The sequence below is a fragment of the Tursiops truncatus genome, chromosome 1, assembly GCF_011762595.2.
Source record: "Tursiops truncatus isolate mTurTru1 chromosome 1, mTurTru1.mat.Y, whole genome shotgun sequence".
NCBI classification, from domain to species: domain Eukaryota; kingdom Metazoa; phylum Chordata; class Mammalia; order Artiodactyla; family Delphinidae; genus Tursiops; species Tursiops truncatus.
The window spans coordinates 44663883-44683451 of record NC_047034.1 but is presented as its reverse complement, the minus strand read 5'-3'; the positions used below and the strand labels follow the sequence as shown (position 1 = coordinate 44683451).

The 19569-nt window shown below is 39.2% G+C and overlaps 1 protein-coding gene and 1 pseudogene across 1 annotated transcript in view; one reads left to right on the top strand and one right to left on the bottom strand.

The window, feature by feature from the left end:
- The first annotated feature begins 2947 nt into the window (after positions 1–2947).
- HMCN1 (hemicentin 1) overlaps positions 2948–19569 on the top strand; it is a 522545-nt gene continuing 505923 nt past the window's right edge. The window contains exon 1 of the mRNA XM_033853373.2: positions 2948–3659. Coding sequence (XP_033709264.1) covers positions 3392–3659 — 268 coding nt within the window. The 5' untranslated portion in view covers positions 2948–3391. The remainder of the gene's footprint in view (positions 3660–19569) is intronic.
- On the bottom strand, positions 9977–11083 carry LOC101330213 (cytochrome c oxidase subunit 5B, mitochondrial pseudogene; annotated as a pseudogene).

Here is a 19569-nt window from a genome sequence, read left to right as displayed (position 1 = left end):
GTGGAGTGACATCTTTAAGATACTGAAAGGAAAATGAAAACCTGCCAACCTAGAATCCTCTATCCAACAAAACAAACAAACAGACAAACAACCCCAAAGCCCAAACAAAACAAAACCCAAAAACTTTCAGAAACAAAGGTGAAATAAAGAATTTTTTGAACACACAAAAGTGAAAGAACTCATCACCAGCAGAACTGCACTACAGGAAGTATTAAAGCAAATCCTTCAGAGAGAAGGAAAATGACATCAGATGAAAACCTGGGTTTACACAAAGAGATGAACAGCATCAGAAATGGTAACTACCTGGGTAAATATATTAATTTTAGAATTAATTAAATCTTTTAAAAAGATAATTGACTACTTTAAAAATTACATTAATATAGTGTGGGGTTTAAAATACAGTAATGTAAAATAAAATGGATGACTAACCAAAAAGGTTGGGAGGAAAGTAATGGAAATATATTATTCTGAGGTTAAGTGGTATAATATTACTTGAAGGAAGACTGTGATAAAAATATATACTATAAACACTATAGCAACCACTAAAATAAAATAAGAGTTATAGCTAATAAGCTAGCAATAAATATAAAACGGAATCATAAAAAATATTCAGTACACCTAAAAGAAGTCAGAAAAACAGGAAAAAAGAAACAAAGAAGAGATGGGACATAAAGAAAACAAATAGCTAGATGGTACATTTCAACCCAACCATATCCATAATCACATTGAATGTAAATAGTCTAATAGCCCAATAAAAGGCTGAGATTGTTTGCATGAAAAAAACAAGACCTAATTGTAAGGTGACTACAAGAAGCACACTTTAATATAAATACACAAATAGTTTAAAAGTGACGGGATGGAAAATGATATATCATGCTAACGCTAATCAAAAGAAAGCTGGAGTGCTATATTAATATCAGACAAAGCATATTCCACAGCAAATAATATTACCAGGGATAATGAATGTAACTTCATAATGATAAAAATGTCAGTCAAGAGGACATAATAATCCTAAGTGTTTATGCCTCTAATTACAGGCTTCAAAATGCAAGAAGCAAAACCTCATAGAACTACAAGAAGAAATAGACAAATACACAATTATAGTCATAGATTTCAATTCCACTCACAGTAACTGATAGAACAAGAAGGCAGAAATCAGTAAGGATACAGAATGTTCTAGCAACACTATGAAACTTGACCTCATTGACATTTATGGAGCATTCCACCAAATAACATTCTTTTCAAGTATGCACGGAACAATTACCAAGATAGATCATTGAATCCTTATTAGGTAGGTACTGTCATTATTTCCATTTACAGCTGAATCAACGAAGGCATAAAGAAATAGGTAACTTGCTGAAGATACACAGTTATTAAGTGTCACAGCTGGGTGTTGAATGCAGATTATCTGACCCAGAAGCCTTAATCACCAGGCTCTACCACCTCCCTTGAACACCTGGAACAGCTCAGGTCTCAGTGAAATCTCCAGGATTTAGAATGCAATCCCTCTTAGATAAACAAAGGAGTAGGTTACTCAAATAGCATTTTCTAAATACTATTTAGAAAGGAAGAACGTTCCCCCTTTCCTCTCATATTCCCACTCATTCCAAATGGCCAGGCTGCTTCCTTTAAATGACGTGACTTATAGGTATCATAAACTCAGGGTCCAGAGTCCCTGGGTCTGAAAGAGAAGACAGTTGCAGACTATAAAAGGCTCAGGGGAGCTGGCTCTTCCTCAGGCGACCTCCGTGTTGGATGGGTGGTCTAACACACATTCCAACTCAGATCAAGATGCCTGCTGGCCCCTCTTTAAATGCCAGGATCCAGACCACAGCTCCTTTTGCAGGATGTGAATATGTTTTTATTAAAAAGAGGCAAGGAATCCTTAGCTTATGGTTGACTTTCTTTGTCCCCCTTCTTATCTCTGTTATTAGTACCAAAATGTGTATAATAATTACAACACGGAAAAACTTTGTAATGTTTTACAGGGCGAGGTTTCCTTACTTATCAGCAAGAAAACGCCATAGAAGGGAACACCTTTTCAATGGATCTTTGGCTGAGACTTGGCACATGGGTGTTCTATGGAAGGAAGTGTGAAATGAGGATATTATTCTGCCTCATTATGCTGAAGGGAGGGTTCATATTGCTCAGCAAACATGAATCTTGATAGTGAAATTTAAAAAAATTAACTTTTCTCTTCAGTATGATCTCTCTCCCCCTCCCCCCCGCACCCCCTTCCTTTCCCTCTCTCCCTCTTCATCCTTTGCACTGAGCTGCCACCCTGTATTCCACATCCAGCTGCTTTCCCTTCTACCATCTTTCCTAACTACAATCAGTGACTACCCAGTTCCAGCTGTCTTTCTCTCATTTCCCTCAACAGCCCTTTTCCCCTTCCTCCCGTTTCTGGCCCATCCAGCTCTGTCCTCCCTCCCTTCCCCAAAGCTCTACAGTCCCTGAGGAGATCAAAGAGTGAGAATGTGGCTTCAGCCCAGCCGGGAGAACTTTCCAGCTCCCCCTCCCGGCTGGGCTGAGTTGCGGGCTGAGAGCGGGAGGCTGGGCTGGGGAGAGGGGGAGGTCTTGGCTTCTTGGTGGGGGAGGGGAATTATGATAGAGGTGTCTGAAGCAGCGTTGTGCATCGTAGAAAAATACAATTCCCTTAGTGCTGGTTAGCGTGGTGTCCCTCGGTTCGGGTTCTTGCCACACATTCTTGAAAGCCATTGTTTACCTTGGGGTTTGGGAAGTGAGAAACAACGAGGGCGGGTGCGGAGGGGATACTGGGAGCGCTTCCCAGGTACTGAATTGACCCGAGAATCAGTGGAGAGAAGTCGTCCTCCAGGAGGTGGGGGCGCCCAAGAGCAAAGGAGGGGGGGGCGTCCACCGGCCAATCAGGAGGCGAGGCCGAGCCCGGCTTCCCTTCCCCTCCCAGCTCCCGGGCTGGAGGCGCGCAGTGGAAAGTTGGGAGCCGCGACGGCTGGCCCGGCGGAGAGCGGCGCGGCGGCGGCGGCGGCGGCGGCGGCGGCGGCGGCGACGACGGCAGCAAGGGCAGCGGACTCTGTGCGGCGCCGCTGGCTCGGAACGGCCCCCGGGGCATGGGCCGGGCGCGCCGCCCGCACTCAGCCACACGCCGCCCGGGCCGCGGGCACTCGGCTGTCCCGGAGGAGGCTGCGTCTGGACAAAAGCTGCCGCATCTCTGCCCGCCCGGCCCCTGCAGGGTTTCGGGTTTGGTGCTTGTCCCCATCTGATTCTCAGCGCCCGGTTTTTTGCGAGTTCAAAGAGGTTTCGGGAGTCGAATGAATTGCCCCGAGAAGAAACCCGCTGCCTGTTGTTGAGGAGGACTCAGCACAGTGCTTAGGCGCTCAGGAAAAAAAAAAAAAAAGGAAAGAAAGACAAAATGATTTCCTGGGACATTGTCCGCACAGTATTCCTGTTCACTCTTCTTTATACTTCCCAGGCTCAGGAAGCAAGACCCCAGTCAGAGATCAGAGCTGAGGAAATTCCCGAGGGGGCCTCCACGTTGGCTTTTGTGTTTGATGTGACGGGTTCCATGTATGATGATTTAGTTCAGGTTATCGAGGGGGCTTCCAAAATTTTGGAGACGTCTTTGAAAAGACCTAAGAGACCTCTTTTCAACTTTGCTTTGGTGCCTTTCCATGATCCAGGTAAGGGAAATATTTATTCTTTGTTATTCCTTATGATTACATTGTTTCTTATGCTGTGAAATTCTGTGTGAGTTTCAGAACAATTTTTAAAAAATGTGTAGCTGAATACAGTTGTAACAAAGAATTGCTCGCCTGTATCTGGGTTTGCTTTCTGATACCTAAAGTCTCAGCCAGGGAGGTGGCTTGTTTAGGGTGATTGTACGGTGGTACCCAAACCTGGAAATGTGGAATTATGAAAATCAGAACCAGAGCAACGACATCAAAAACAGTTAATTAACTTAAAAATTAACTTAAAAATTTTGGAACTAAAGTGTTTAAGGCAGATTGGGACATGGGTATTCAGCAGCAATACTTTAAGAGCTAACATCCAGCTTGAGAGCGTACTCAAGATAACTCTCAAGTAGGGGGGAGAAAAACCTGTAGTGTGAGACACCAGGAAGCTTGTTAAGCAATGATTACTAATGAACTGAAGAGATGAAAATAAGAAGAAGCCATTCATTTCTTAATTGAATCTATTCAAATTCTTTGCACCAGATCATCCTTAGTTAGGTTCACAGATGGTAATAAATGTTATGTCCATGTCTCATCCAGTAGAAATGCTTGAAATTTGGTATGGCGGTGCTCTTTAAAGGTAGTTGAAGCACAATCACTTTATTTTTTGCCCTAAAGCCATGGGTTTCAGCTGCTCCACTGGAATTTGATCCTCTTTACTTTTTTGTTTCTCTTTAAAGTGGCACCTTTCTATGAGGCTCATAGGAGCCTTCATTGTTATTGCTGAGGGTAGCACTGCCGGGGGAGCCCTGGGGTTGGCTGTCTATAACATTCACCTGAGGTTCATTAGCAGAAGTGGCTGCCCAGTTGAAGAAATAAAGCAGTGGTTTCTTAAAAGTTCTCCCTCACTGTTCTCCCACATTTCTATTGAAATCTGTCTCTTCACTGGAAGACCTTGACACAACCTCTTCACAATGAGAGTTTGATACTGAGAATCTCAGATTCTTTCCTTGTGCATTTGACAAGCATATATGAGTTCAAATCATTGCTGGGTATTAAATGTGGCAGGTTTCAGCTATTAAAAAAATTGGCAGGGGGAGGAATTTAGAGGGAAATAGAACTCTGGGATTTTTGTTTGTTGTTGTTCTTTAAGTGATGAAAAACATAACCTATCCTACTCTTCCGGGATATACATATATCTTAGTAATTTCTACGTTGATCAAACGTGATATGTTCTTTATATTTGAATGAAGAATTGAACGATCATTTACTGTGTTAGCTGCCTCCATGAGATACCTCATGTGTTATAATGTTTTAATTTATTAAATGTCAAGATGCCAATTGTGATGTGGTCCAAGACTTTTGCTATTTTGGAATAGGCTAAATATGTTTCTTCTATAGGGATGAATCTGAAATAGGCTAAAAAAAAGTAAAAAATCTTTTCTCTAACACCACAATTTGCTTTCCTCCAAAAAACTGTTATGAAATGATGTTGCTGTAAGCAGAACACAAAAATTGCCTCTAGTCATAAATGGAAACTAGATCACCATCATATTTTGATACGATATGAAAAATTATTGTAATAAATTGTATTGTAGTGTGCCGCCTTCCAGTTGTTACCAAATGGGGAAGTTTGTTGTAGTTGACTTTCCTATACTTTGGCAATCATGATTCAAAGTAGGGAAAGGTGGTATGCTAATAACAAATGGCTAAGAAATTATAGCTATTTTGAGTTAAATAATATGAGAAAATGATTAACTTAAATTGGTTCCATAAAATTAATTGTATGTATAATTCAGCAAAAATGGTTAATTCTAGTTCCATTGTGATTCAGAGTAGAGAGGCTAAGACCAAAGTGTTTTTGAAGATAAAGAGGGAAATAAAACATACTAATAACCTTTAATTAAGTTTACTCACTCACTGTAGTGGATTGTAATATTATCTTTGTGTGTCATTTTCTATTTGTGTGTGTGTACAGTCATCAAGAGTTTCTGATTCCCTTGTACTTCTGGTTGGTTATCAGCTTGTGCTCACCAGTGGACAGAAAGGGCCTTGAATGGAGTTTTGCTGGCTTACTGAGTGACATTAGAGAAGTCTATCTACCTTTTTGTATCTGTTATCTCAACTATAAAATGGCAGAATTGCATCTGAACATCGCTAAGGTCATGTCCAACTGTAACGTTTTACGACTGTTTTACGTGTGGTGGTTTTTCACAGTCCCTGACACAACTGACAGGCAAAGAAAAGATGTGTGTAATTTAATGTAATTATATGAATCACCTCGACTACTTATAGCTTTTCAAAATCCTTTGACATCTGCTTTTGCATTTAGCTAGATGAAATAATGGGTAAGATCTGGGCTGTAGTCTCAGGCATTTGACAAAGACCTTCAAGCCTTTACAGATGATTGTTTGGACCTCTGCGTTATGGTTTGGAGCAAGGTGTGTGTTTTCAGGTGGGGGTAAAAATGAAAATACATGGAAAATACAGACATACAAGAGCAATAAGTCTAACAAGTTGACAAGGAGGTGATAAAATCATTCAGAAAATGTGTATGTAGGAAGCTATTGTTAGAGGGGCAGCAACATAATCCATGGTAGGAGGAAGTACCAGAGAGGACCAGGGTCATGGCAAGCCAAGTCAACTTTTTGATGCTGCCTCTGCTTAAGATGGGTTTTTCACTTCTAGAATCACATTTAATGCATTAATTTTTAACAGCTTTATTGAGATATAATTCCCTTACCATACAATCATTCATTTAAAATGTACAATTCTGTGGTTTATAGTATATTCAGAGATATATACATGCAACCATCACCTCAGTCAAGTTTGGAACATTTTCCTCACTGCACAGAGAAGCCCTGTGCCTTTTAGTTATCAGTCCTCTACCCCTCCCCTCCGCCGCCACGTGTCATCCTCCTTCCAGCCTTAAGCAACTACTAATTTACTTCTTGTCTCTGTGGATTTTCCTCTTCTGGACTTTCATATGAATGGAATCATATGAATCGTATAATATGTGGTCTTTTTTGACTGGCTTCTTTAACTTTAGCATAATGTTTTTAAGATTCATCCATGTTGTAGCATAAATCAGTACTTTATTAATTTTTATGGCCAAATAATATTCCATTTTATAGATATACCACATTTTGTTTATCTTTTAATCTATGATGTATATTTGGGTTGTTTCCACTTTCTGGCTAGTATGAATAATGCTTCTATTAATATAAACATTTGTGTGCATTTTTCTGTGTGAACATATGTGATATTGTGATTTGTAATATGAAATAAATATGTGGGCTTTGTCACCTTTTCTGGCAAGGAGCTCTTAAAACCCTTGAAATTTCCTAAGTGATGAGGACCATAAAGGTATCTTCTGTTATGTTAATGAATTAACTTTTGAACCCCACTGAAGAAAGGGGGCTCATTGCCAGGAGACTCATCCCTGTGATTAGAGCATTGGAACTTTCAGTCCCACCCCTAACCTCTGGAGAATGTTCTGTGTGTACTTAAAAAGAATGTGTATTTTGCTGTTTTGGGATAGAATGTTCTATAATAGTCTATTATATCCATCTGGTCTAATGTGTCATTTAAGGCCAACTTTTTCTTATTGATTTTCTGTCTGGATGATCTATTTATTGACGCAAGTGGTATGTTTCAGTCCCCTAATATTATTGTATTACTGTCAATTTGTCCCTTTATATCTGTTAATATTTATGTATTTAGGTATGCCTGTGTTGGGTGCATACTACAAGTATTATAATCCTCTTATTGGATTGATCCCTTTGTCATTATGTAATACTCTTCTTTGTTTCCTGTTAGTCTTTGTTTTAAAGCCTATTTTGTCTGATATGCATATTGCTACTCCAACAATTCTTTTTGTTTCTTTTTGCATGGAATGTCTTTTTTCATTCCTTTACTTTTAGTATGTGTGTTTTAGACCTGAAGTGAGTGAGTCTCTTGCAGGCAGTGTATATATAGGTCTTTTTTTTATTAAAATCCATTCAGCTGCCCTATGTCTTTTGATTGGAGCATTTAGTCCATTTACATTTAGAATAATTATTCATAGGAATAATTATAATTCATAGAATAATAATTATTATTGCAGTTTTGTTAATTGTTTTCTGGTTGTTTTTGTAGTTGTCCTCTGTTCCTTTCTTTTGTTCTCTTCTCTTGTGATTTGATGACTTGTTTTTAGTGCTGTGTTTGTATTTCTTTCTCTTTATTTTTTGTGTATTTGGTATAGGTTTTGTGTTTGTCGTTACCATGAGGTTCATATATAACAACCTACGTATATAGGAGGCTATTTTAAGTTGATGGTCATTTAAGTTCAAGTACATTCTAAAAGCACTACATTTTTACTTCCCCACCCTCAATGTTTTATGCTTTTGATGTCCTATTTACATCTTTTTATTTTGTGTATTGCTTAACTGATTATTTTAGATATCAATGATTTTACTATTTTTGTCTTTTAACCTTCATGCTAGTTTTATAGGTGGTTGAACCACTACCTTTGGTATGTTTGCCTTTACCAGTGAGATTTTCTGTTTCATAATTTGTTTGGTTTGGTTTGGTTTGGTTATGGGCTTTTCTTTTCCATTTAAAGAGGTCCCTTTAATACTTTTTTTTTTGTAAGGCCAGTTTAGTGGTGATGAACTCCTTTAGCTTTTTCTTTTATGGGAAACTCTTTATATCTCCTTCAATTATGAGTGATAACCTTACCAGGTAGAGTATTCTTGGTTGTAAGCTTTTTCTTTCAGCACTTTTAATATATTGTGCCAGTTTCTTCTGGCCTATACAGTTTCTGCTGAAAATTAGCTGATGGTCTTATGGGGGTTCCCTTGTATGTAACTAAGTGTTTTTCTCTTGCTGCTTTTAAGATTCTCTCTTTAACCTTTGATTCTCTCTCTAACCTTTAACCTTTAACCTTAAGATTCTCTCTTTAACCTTCAACCTTTGTTGAAGCTTTGTTGAAGCTCACTGAGTTCATCCATTCTTCTTACAAGTTCGTTAAGCTTATTTATGACTATTACTTACTTTAAACTATTTATCTGGTAAGTTGCTATCTCTGTTTTGTTTAGTTCTTTTCTGAGATTTTTATCTCATTCTTTTATTTGGAAGGTATCCCTTTGTCTTCTCCTTTTGCCTAACTCTTTGTGTTTGTTTCTGTATATGAAGTATCTCAGCTGTGTCTCCTGGTCTTGAAAGAGTGGCCTTATATAGAAGGTGTCTTGTGGGACGCAGTGGCACAGTCTCCCTGGTCATCAGAGCCAGGTGCAGAAGAGGATGGTATATCTTGGGTAAAGTTGGTAGTTGGAAGTTTTGAGAAATAATTGGATTCTATGTATATTTTGGAGATTCAACCAAAAGGATTTAATGATGAACTAGATGTGAGAGAAAAATAACAGAAGATAAGAGAGATTCTGAGGATTTGTCTTGAGTGAGTAGAAGCATAGCATAGCGATTTACTGAGATGGAGAACAAGCATGAAGTAGGTTTGAGAAAGAGTGGGAGACTGAGGCTATTATTTTGGGGTATGTTTAAGTTTGAGATGCCTTTGTTACCCAAGTAGAGATATTACAAAGGCAGTTAGATATATAAGATTAGAATTCAAGGGGACAGGTCTGGGTCAGATACATAAATTTGGGATCCAGAGGCACATATAGGATGGTAATCAGGGCTCTGAGGCTAGGTAGGACCACTAAAGGACCGATTGAATGAAGAATTAGTAAAGGTCTAAGGTCTCAGCCTTGGCATACTCCAATGTTTAGCAGTCAGAGATGATGATAAAAGAACAAAGTAGCCTGAGAAACTGAAGATTGAAGAGTATAACTAGAAATCAAGAGAGGAAAGCTTTCCAAGGAAGAAGCACTAATTGGTTAGTTAAGAAGAGGACCGAGAATTGGCTAATCTGTTTAGCAACGTGGAAATCATTGATGTCTCAACAAGAAACGATGGGAGTGAAAGCCTGTTTGGAGAGAATTTAAAATAGAATGGGAGTAGAGGAATTGGAAATCTTTGGAATTATATTGCTGTTTCCAGCTACTGGAAAGGTTGTTTTGTTCATGAAGCTAATAGAACAAATATAAAATAGAACAAAATAGAAACTAGTTTTCATAAATGATTCAACCAGTATTTTACAAAATGCCCATGCGATGTAGTAGAAAGAATGTCCAATTTGGAACAAATTTGTGTTCTCTTCCTTATTCTTGTCATTTAAGCAAATCGTTTAACCTTGCCAGACTTGTTTCTTTATCTATAAAATCAGTGCATTGGTAGATTATTACCAAAGTCCATGGTTTTAATGATCATAATATAGTGAAAGAAAAGGGACTGCAAAGAGACTCAAAGTGACAAGGACTTGATTCACTGGGAGCAATAGCAGCATTACATGTCTCTGCGCTTAAAAGTTTCATTGTAATAAAACTTCTGAGCCCTCAGTGACTTTGTATGTTTCTCCAGGACCTACAAAGTGTTAAAAAAAACTCTAGGACTTCTTTTATGAAAAGATTCTCTTAGAATATTTTTCTGAGCAATAGAATAGAAAGATTTTTACTAGGAAAGTATTGCACATTCAGACCTTGAAAACCTATACCAATTTATATGAACTAAACTTCAAGTTGAATGTTTTCAGTTTCACTATATATAGAAAAGGGAGCCAAGAAGCTATTAGTCTCCCTTTGCCTCTGGCACATCCTACAGGAAAAGGGTTTTCATGAGGAAATGGACTGGTCTTTTAAGTCAAAGAGAAATCTAACGAAAAGAAATGAACTAACGTTTAAGAGTGAGAGATTTTGGTTAGACAATGATAATGATAACTTTGTTTCCTAGGATGATAGACTATTTTAACCTGAGAGTGTAGATCCCATGTCACTGGTTGTTTTCTGAGGATATGGAGACGTTTTGCTCTGCACAATGAAAACTTCAAAGTGTAGGAATCAAATTTTTTTTTTTTTAATGGGAGGAGGAGCCAATGTAATGGCTAGTTTTTATGGGAAAGAAGAAACTTTACATCACATTTTGAGTGAGTTAGTACAGGGGCTCAGTGGGCCAGCTGGTGGGGCACCAGCTTGTAATGGGTTCCGCTGGGCCTCGCCTTTGTGCAGCCAGAACCAGATGACAGCACTGTTGTCTTCTTCACGGATGCAGCCCACTATCTGCTTATGGGTGGTGGAGGGGACTCAATTGGGGTCTTCCTTGGTACCTGAGGCTGCCTTTGGGGCGAGCATATTGTACGGGTCCAGTCCCTTGTGTGAAGCCGGCATGACCTCCCTCTCCAGCCCAGATGCCTGCTCATCATCAGTAGGAACACCACCTCCAGATGCCATAGGGTGCACCATGGAGACTCCGTTGGGACCGCGGGCCGTCAGGGCCTGCATGGCCAGCGCTTCAGCTCTGCGGAGTAAACTTGAAGCCAGCACGCCAGCTACCAGCATTTGGAATCGAATTTTGATACATCAAATATGTTAAGTTTGTTAGGGATGCTTCTATTTTGAAAAATCGTCTATGACTCCCACAGGATGAAGGTTTTTTTTTTTTTTTCCTTATTAGGTTGAGGACAGCCTTTTAATTGATGGATAGTAAATCAGAATTTGGTTTTGCTTATAGCTTGTCTCTTATCAGGCAAATAATAACCATTCTCAAGGATGTTTATGACTGCTTATCTCTATTTATAGGTAATAAACTCCCTGTTTGTCAAGGACTGTGCTAGGTGCTTTTGATTCAAAGATAATGAGGTATAGCTTACAAGAAGTTAACAGTCTTTGGGGAGAAAGGCAAGAGAAATAACAGTATTATATGCTGTGAAACATTTTATAGTGGGGAAAACAGCATGGGGAATTGTGTGAGCTGAGAGCATGTCCCTGATCCCGAATTCAGGAGGGTGATGGTCAGCAAAGGTTTTCTGGAAGAAGTGTTACCTGGAGAAAGTGCATGAGTAAAAGCAGTTTAGTCAAAAATATTAAGGAGTTTGGATTTCATCCTGAAAGCTTTTGGGAGGCTGAAAGGATTGTAAGTGAAAAGTGACATGATTGGGTTTTCATTTTAGATCTTTATGTCTTGGATGGATTGGAGTAAGGCAGTCCTGAGAGCTGAGAGCTGAAATCTGAGGCCGTCATAGCAATTCAGGGAGGAAAATTGGGGGGACTTGGGCATAGGAAGAAGGGTATGGATTTCTGAGCTATTAATAAAGTCCAAAAGACTGGACTTGGCCCTTAGAACATGGAAAAAAGGGAAATATGATTGCCTTCTGTAGATTAAAATACGAAATTGGCATACAATGAAAGAGAAAAGATATGTAAAGTTAGCTTTAAGATGTACTGTTACTCTCAGGGTGGTAGTCTTTGTTATAAGTTCCTTATACATTAACTTGTCCAAAATAAAGTCTCAACCAAAAGTATGAGAGGTCAGCAATGAAAAAAGAGTCACAGAAACAGACTTAGACATTGTACAACCAAGTTCCTTTTAAAAAAAATTGTGGCATAATTGACATATAATATTAGTTCCAGGTGTACAACATAACGATTTGATATTTGTCTGTGTTGTGATATGGTCACCACGATAAGTCAAGATCTGTGATCACACATGTTAGAAACTGTTTTTTTCTGTGATGAGAACTTTTAAGATTTAATCTCTCAGCCTCGTTCAAATATACAATACAGTATTGACTGTAGTCACTATGCTCTACATTACAATCCCATGACTTACTTATTTTATAATTGGAAGTTTGTACCTTTTGACCCTCTTCTCTCATTTTGCCCGCCCCACCCTTTGCCCCGACAACCATCAGTCTTTTCTCTGTATCTATTAGTTTTTTTTGTTTGTTTGTTTTAATTTATTTTATTTATTTTTGGCTGTGTTGGGGCTTCATTGCTGCCCGTGGGCTTTCTCTATTTGCGGTGTGCGAGGGCTGCTCTTCGTTGCTGTGTGTGGGCTTCTCACTGCAGTGGCTTCTCTTGTTGCGGAGCCCATGCTGTAGGCAGGCGGGCTCAGTAGCTGTGACATGCGGGCTCAATAGCATGGGCTCAGTAGTTGTGGCACGTGGGCTCAGTAGTTGTGGCTTGCGGGCTCTAGAGAGCAGGCTCAGTAGTTGTGGCACATGGCCTTAGTTGCTCTGCGGCATGTGGGATCTTCCTGGACCAGGGCTCAAAGCCATGTCGCCTGCATTGGCAGACAGATTCTTAACCACTGTGCCACCAGGGAAGCCCTGTATCCATTAGTTTTTAAAAAAATTTTTTTAGACTCCACGTATAAGTGAGAACATACTGTATTTGTCTTTCTCTATCTGATTTATTTCACTTAGCATAAAACCCTCAAGGTCCATCCATGTTGTAGCAAATGGTAAGATTTCCAATTTTTTATGACTGAATAATATTCCTCTGTGTGTGTGTGTGTGTGTGTGTGTGTGTGTGTGTGTGTGTGTATGTGTATGCATGCCACATTTTCTTTTTCCATTCATCCATTAACAGACACTTAGGTTGCTTCCATATCTTGGCTATTGTAAATAATGCTGCAGTGAACATGGGGGTTCATATATCTTTCTGTGTTGGTGTTTTTGTTTTCTTTTGTTAAATACCCAGAAGTGGGATTGCTGGATCACGTATATGGTAGCTTTAGTTTTAATTTTTTGAGGAACCTCCATACTGTTCTCCATAGTGACTGCACCCATTTATATTCCCACCAACAGCGCACAAAGGTTCCCTTTCTCCACATCCTCACCAACGCTTCTTATTTCTTGCCTTTTTGATAGTAGACATTCTGACAGGTGTGAAGTGATATCTCATTGTGGGTTTGATTTGCATTTCCCTGGTGATTAGTGATGTTGAGTACTTTTCATTTACCTGTTGACCATCTGCATGTCTTTGAAAAGATGTCTCTTCAGATCCTCTGCCCATTTTTAAATCAGATATATATATTTTTGCCAAGTTCTATCTGCGGTTTGGAGTGTTAGTTCATTCTACACTTAAATAACTAGTCCATCATGAGCAATGTTCCAACTGTGGTGATAGACTGTTTATCTTTATAAATATGTAATGATGTCATTACATATTTGGATCATACTATTAACTCTCCTTGTTTTGGTTCCGTGCTCACCAAACAGCCTCCAAATAATTTAACCTCATGAACTTTACTTATGGTGAGAGAATGCTCTGGTCAGACTGGCATATACCTCAGATTCACAGACAGTTATATTCCTCGTTGGTAACTCACATTTTGGCATACCAGTTTTATACATCTGCCTCTATTGTTTAAAGTATTCTGACAGTGTCAAGTTAAAGTTTCTGAGTTTGCAAGTCTGAGAGCCAGATCTTGGTTGATGGTAAATTTATGAAAGTAAATGTCTCCCTGTGTGAATCTGTTTGGCTGGCCTGTCAGTCTCCAGGTTCCACCCCTCAGCATTTCCAGCTGTCACTGTTAGTGTGAATAGTGCCAGGTAACTGTCCTCTCCACTTTGAAACTTATATAGGTGATAGCTGAAGCCATCGGAATGAACGAGATCATCTAAAGAGAGTATGTAGACTGAGAAAAGAAGGAAGACAGGCAAGAACTATGGTGAACACAAGCATTTAAAAGAAGGGACATTCATAAAAGATTCTGCAAAGGAGAGTCCAGGTAAATAGGAAGAGAAACAGGAAGGAGCAGGGTTTGGAAATCTAAAAAGTTGTTAGTTTAAAGCAGGAGAAGTTGTCAACTCTATCCATTTAAAAAGTTACTGAAAATAAAGGCTTTTAACCAAAAGATTAAAATAAAATAGACAGTTTCATTGGAGTTGTGGAGTCAGGAGGCTGAAATGACAGGTAAGAAAATGGAGCTAATGAATGCAGTGTGGTTCTGTCATGAAACATAACATTGTGGTTTAAAGCATAGGCTCTGGAGTCTGATGCCTGGGTTGGAAGACTGGCTCCACCAATTACTTGTTGTGTGATTGTAACTTCTTTGTGCTTCACTTTCAGTAACTGGGGATAGTATTACTACTCTATAAGGTTGATGTGAGGAGTGAAATACTAGATGTCCAAAACTTAGCACAATCCCTTTCACACAGTAAATTCTCAATAATCATTAGTAATTGGGATTTAGAGTTGAGAAAGGACATTTTTTAAGGTGGGAGAGAGGATAAATATTTAAATACTGCTAGAAAAGTCAGTAGAATAGAAGAGATAAAATATGCCAAAGGGAGAACAGATACTTTATAAAACCAGGACTTTGAGGAAGTAAGAGGAGATAGAATGCAAAGTAGAAGGATTGGCTGTTGGCACGAGAAGACGTTTGGTTGAGTGTAATAGGAGAGAAGCAGACCATTGATAGGTATAGTCATGGACAAGGTGGTAGGTGAGGATACAGGATGTTGGGTGACTTCCTGTCTGATGGACTCTTTTTTTTCTCAAACAGAAAGGAGGGTCATTTGTTGAGAGGAGGGAAGTGGCAGAACGGTAAGTAAGGGATTGTAGAAAAATGGTGGAGTTTTGGAGGTAGGAGTTACCTGTGGACACAGAGACAGTTTTCCAGGATGAGTTGTGGTTCAGAAGATGAACTTGTGATGCTTGAATACTGCCTACCTTTGTGATTTTCTCCAGTAGCTCTCGGCAGCCTGGGTATAATTGCTGAGTTTAATCACTTGTTTGACCTAGGACTGGGATTTCGTTGAGCAGTTGTGGCTAAAGAACTAAGATATGGTTGAGAAGAATATTGATAAGAGAGAGACTGAAGTGACAGATCATAGAGTCAAACCTGGATGTGCTGGACTGACAAGAGTTGAGATTTTGCATGTGAAGGACAATATAACAAAGAATTTGGGATTCATTGGTAAGAATGGCCAGAGTGATTGATCATAGAATTCAGCTTGAGTAGAAATGAAGATTGTGGGATTGAAATCAAGGAACTTGAGTCTGCAGCGTTGAACATGTGTGTTAAAGTAACCTGCATAGTAACAGAGCTTAAAATGCTGAGGAAGCCAGTGAGTCAGGCATCAAATTTTTATTTAATAAGGATTCATTGAGATGTCTTCAGATGGGAGATGACAATGATGAAGAAGGTTAGAGGGTGTCAGGTGGCACACACCTCAGAATGGCATGTTGAAGAATGAGCAGACTCCACTGGGGAGGGCTGTAGGGGAGGTGGCGTCATCTATGGAGAACCTTGTTTCAGCTAAAGTGGGGATTAGATGCGGAGTTCCTGTGAGAAGATAGTTTGGAAGGCCACAGGATTTGTGAGGAGATAGGATGTGAATGAATGGGTCAGGAGAGAGGAAACAGGATGAGAGGAAAAGGGAAGAGGAATGATTTGCATTTGCGGCAGTGATCGCAGATGATGGTGATGTAAAGCGGGGCAGGATGTGCTGTTTGCAAAGTCTGAGACTTGGCTATAAATTTAAGATACCAGTTCAGGCCCTGGGAGAGTTGGAGCCTGATGAAGTCATCTGTTGCAGACAGCATGGCTGGAAGGGACTCCTGAGGGAACACTTCAGCTCACACATCTTAGTGACACAGGCTTAGTAGCATCATTTTTATTTCTAATAATAACAGCTACCATTTTATTTTTTTGAGTCATTACTATGGACCGACACGGAACTAGATACATTGCGTGGCTCACAAAAAACCTAACTGGTCGATGTTAAATTTATTTTACGTGGGAGGCAACTGAGGCTTATATGAACTCTCACATTATGTACAAAATTTCCTGAAAAAGAATAGCTTTCTACAGGTTATTTTTTGCCACCTTCTTCTGTTTTGAGAAATGTGTGAAATTGAGAAGATGTGCCCAGGAAGGCACGGCAAAGGGAACACCGTGTTAGTTTGTGAGGGCTGCCATAACAAAGTCCCACACACTGGGTAGCTTAAACAACAGAAATTTATTGTCTCACAGTTCTGGAGGCTAGAAAGCTGAAGTCAAGAAGTTGGCAGGGCTGTTTCCTTCTGAGGGCTGTAGGGGAGAATCTGTTTCATGCCTCTCTCCTAGCTTCTGGTGCTTTGCTCACGATCATTGGTGTTCCTTGGCTTGTAGAGGCACAGATCTCTGTCTTCATGTTCACAGGGTGGTCTCCCTGTGTGCTGTGTCAGTTTTCCCTTTTTATAAGGACACCAGTCATATTGAATTATTAGCTCACCCAACCCCAGTATCTTAACCTCATCTTAACTAACTATATCTGAAACATCCTAATTTCTAAAAAAAAAAAAAAGGTCACATTCCAGGGTGCTGGGAGATAGGACTTTAATGTATGAATTTTAGGGAGGACACAGTTCAACCCATATTAAGACCATCCAGTGATTAACACTGAATAAAACAAAACTCTTTTAACTCTTTTGCTATAGACTCAGTTCATTCTGTAAGTTTCTAATAAAAATGTTTGCATCAGGGAGTATCATGGGCTCTAAGCTCTGAGCTCTCTTTGGATAGGAACAGGGTTCCCAGTGGGAGTTACAGAGAGAGGTATTAATATGTTTAGGATGCTATTTAAGTCCTTGAAATAATTTGACTTAAAAAAATGGTGAATTTTACTCTTAAATCACTTAATACTTTAGAGCATTTACTCTTAAAACTTTGTTTTTGCTCTTAAAACATTTAATAAAGCTTTATTTGATTTTTTTTCTTTTGGAGATGTTGAGACATTTATTTTGAAATGGGGGAAATTATACAGAAGCTAGGAATTCTGGGAATTATGTGTGTGTTCCAAAATATTTTGGGTTTGTATACCCATGGATTTCTTTTCTAGGAAACTTCAAACACACAAATTGGAGCAATTTTTCCATTAGCACTAAATCTCTGAGAGGTTCCCTTTAAGCATTGTTTTATTCTTAGGTGGGAGGAATTCCTGGAAGTTCCCAGGCTGGAAGTCACTCTGTTTGTCATCGAAAATGCTTCAGGGCAACTCAGTAGCTGTTCTGGCCTAGATCAGACTGGGAGAGGCTGGTTAAATGAGACTGATGGTTGATGGGGAAGAGATAAATACATGAGATGAATATTTAATATTTCTCTTTCTTTTCTTTCTTTCTTTTTCTTTTTTACCAAGTAGAAGGTCCAGAAAATACATAATTTCATTAAGCAGTAGAGAACAAAATTCTAAAAAGATACTGTACTACTTGGAATATTAATTTTTTAGATTCAAAGTGAAACCTGTTTTGCTTTTTGTTTAGTTCATTATTTCCACTTCAGAGTCCTTTGCTGGAGCACACAGAAAACCTCATTTCTATTGTTTCATATTCCCCAGAGGGTCTTCCGTGCTTTTCTTAGGTGAACTTGTTCACTAGCCCTTGGGTCAGGTGATCCCGCTTGTGCCTTGAAGTTTTCTCCTAAGCCACACCCTATGTTGGAGTGTCTCTCTGTGTGCCAGACATTTTCTCTTCTGTAATTAAAAGATACTTTCAAAATTTCACCTCTTCCAAGGAATTTTTCTGGAGTATTGGAAAAGTGTCATTCAATATGCAACCTATCAACTGTACCTTATATGGACTTAATTTGTTCCTTTGATAATTTCACTTGTTTTTTTCCCCCTTCTACCTTACAACAGATATCAAGGTATTTTTTTCCATTCTTTCTTAAATTATTTACACTCTTTAGTAGTTTTCTTCAGGAATTGTATGTAAGTAGGTGTTGGTTCACAACCTCAGGAGTTCCCAGGAGAAATTTGAATCCCCCGGTATATACAGAGGGCAAGGAGAGACCAAAGAAAGAGGAAGACCACTCTAGATTCATAAGTGGCAGTTTTAATAAGAAAAGGAACTTACATACGAGACTTGTCTTGGGTAGCTACAAGATGAGTTGATTTCTACATCCACCAACTGGAGTTTATGTGGAGGCCTTAACGGGGTTCAGTCATGTATACAGTACAGAATGATCTCAAAAACACATTAGTCTCTCAAGGCTTTGCCCCTGAAGTAGCTCCTAATGTGGTAACAGTGGTCTGAACAAACAGACATTCTAAGGAGAGAAGGGGTGAGGAGTCTCCAGCTCAAGGTCTCGTCCTCTCAGTGACCTCCTCCAATAATAGGAAATCCTTTTGGTCTTTTTTATTTTTTTTGAGGGTCTATAGCAACTTAATTTTTAATGAGTAGGTAGGTAGAATTCTGTACCTAACTTAGCCCATTGAAGATATTTTATTGTTTTCTGACTTGTTGATGAGAAGTCTTCTCTCGGTTTGTCATTCCTTTTTAGGTAAGCTGTCTTTTCTTTCTGGTTATTTTAAGATTGATCTCTTTTGCCTTTCTGTTTCTGCAGTTCTTTATTATAGTCTAAGCTTGGATTTGCTATTATTTTTCCTGCTTGGAACCTGGTTTGCCACCCCAACCTGAGGACTTTAGTTTGTATTCATTTCTGGACAGTTCTTATCTTTCAGATATTTCTCTCTTTATTCTGTAATATCCCCTTCAAAAAAATCTTATTAAGTACATTTTGGATCTTCTCATTTGATTCTCCAAGCCTCTTTATCTTTCTTTCTTTCATAGTTTCCTTTTTTTTTCTCTCGTTGCTACATTCTGTATGATTTTCTCAAATCTTTCGTAAGTTCTCTTCAACTCTTTCTAATCTACTCTTTTTTTTTTTGCGTACGCGGGCCTCTCACTGTTGTGGCCTCTCCTGTTGTGGAGCACAGGCTCCGGACGCACAGGCTCAGCAGCCATGGCTCATGGGCCCAGCTGCTCCGCGGCATGTGGGATCTTCCCGTGTCCCCTGCATCGGCAGGCGGACTCTCAACCACTGCGCCACCAGGGAAGCTCCTAATCTACTCTTTAAGTCATGCATTGAGTTTTCAACTTCAATAACCATAGTTTTTTTTTTTTTTCCAGAAGTTTCATTTGGTTCTTTTTCAAATCTGCCTATTTTGTGTTGTATGCTCTTCAATATTACAGTCTCTTTAATATTGTTGTATTATTTCTACCTCTTAGAGTGGTGCAGATTCTTCCAACTGTTTGGTCTGCTGACTCTCCCTCAT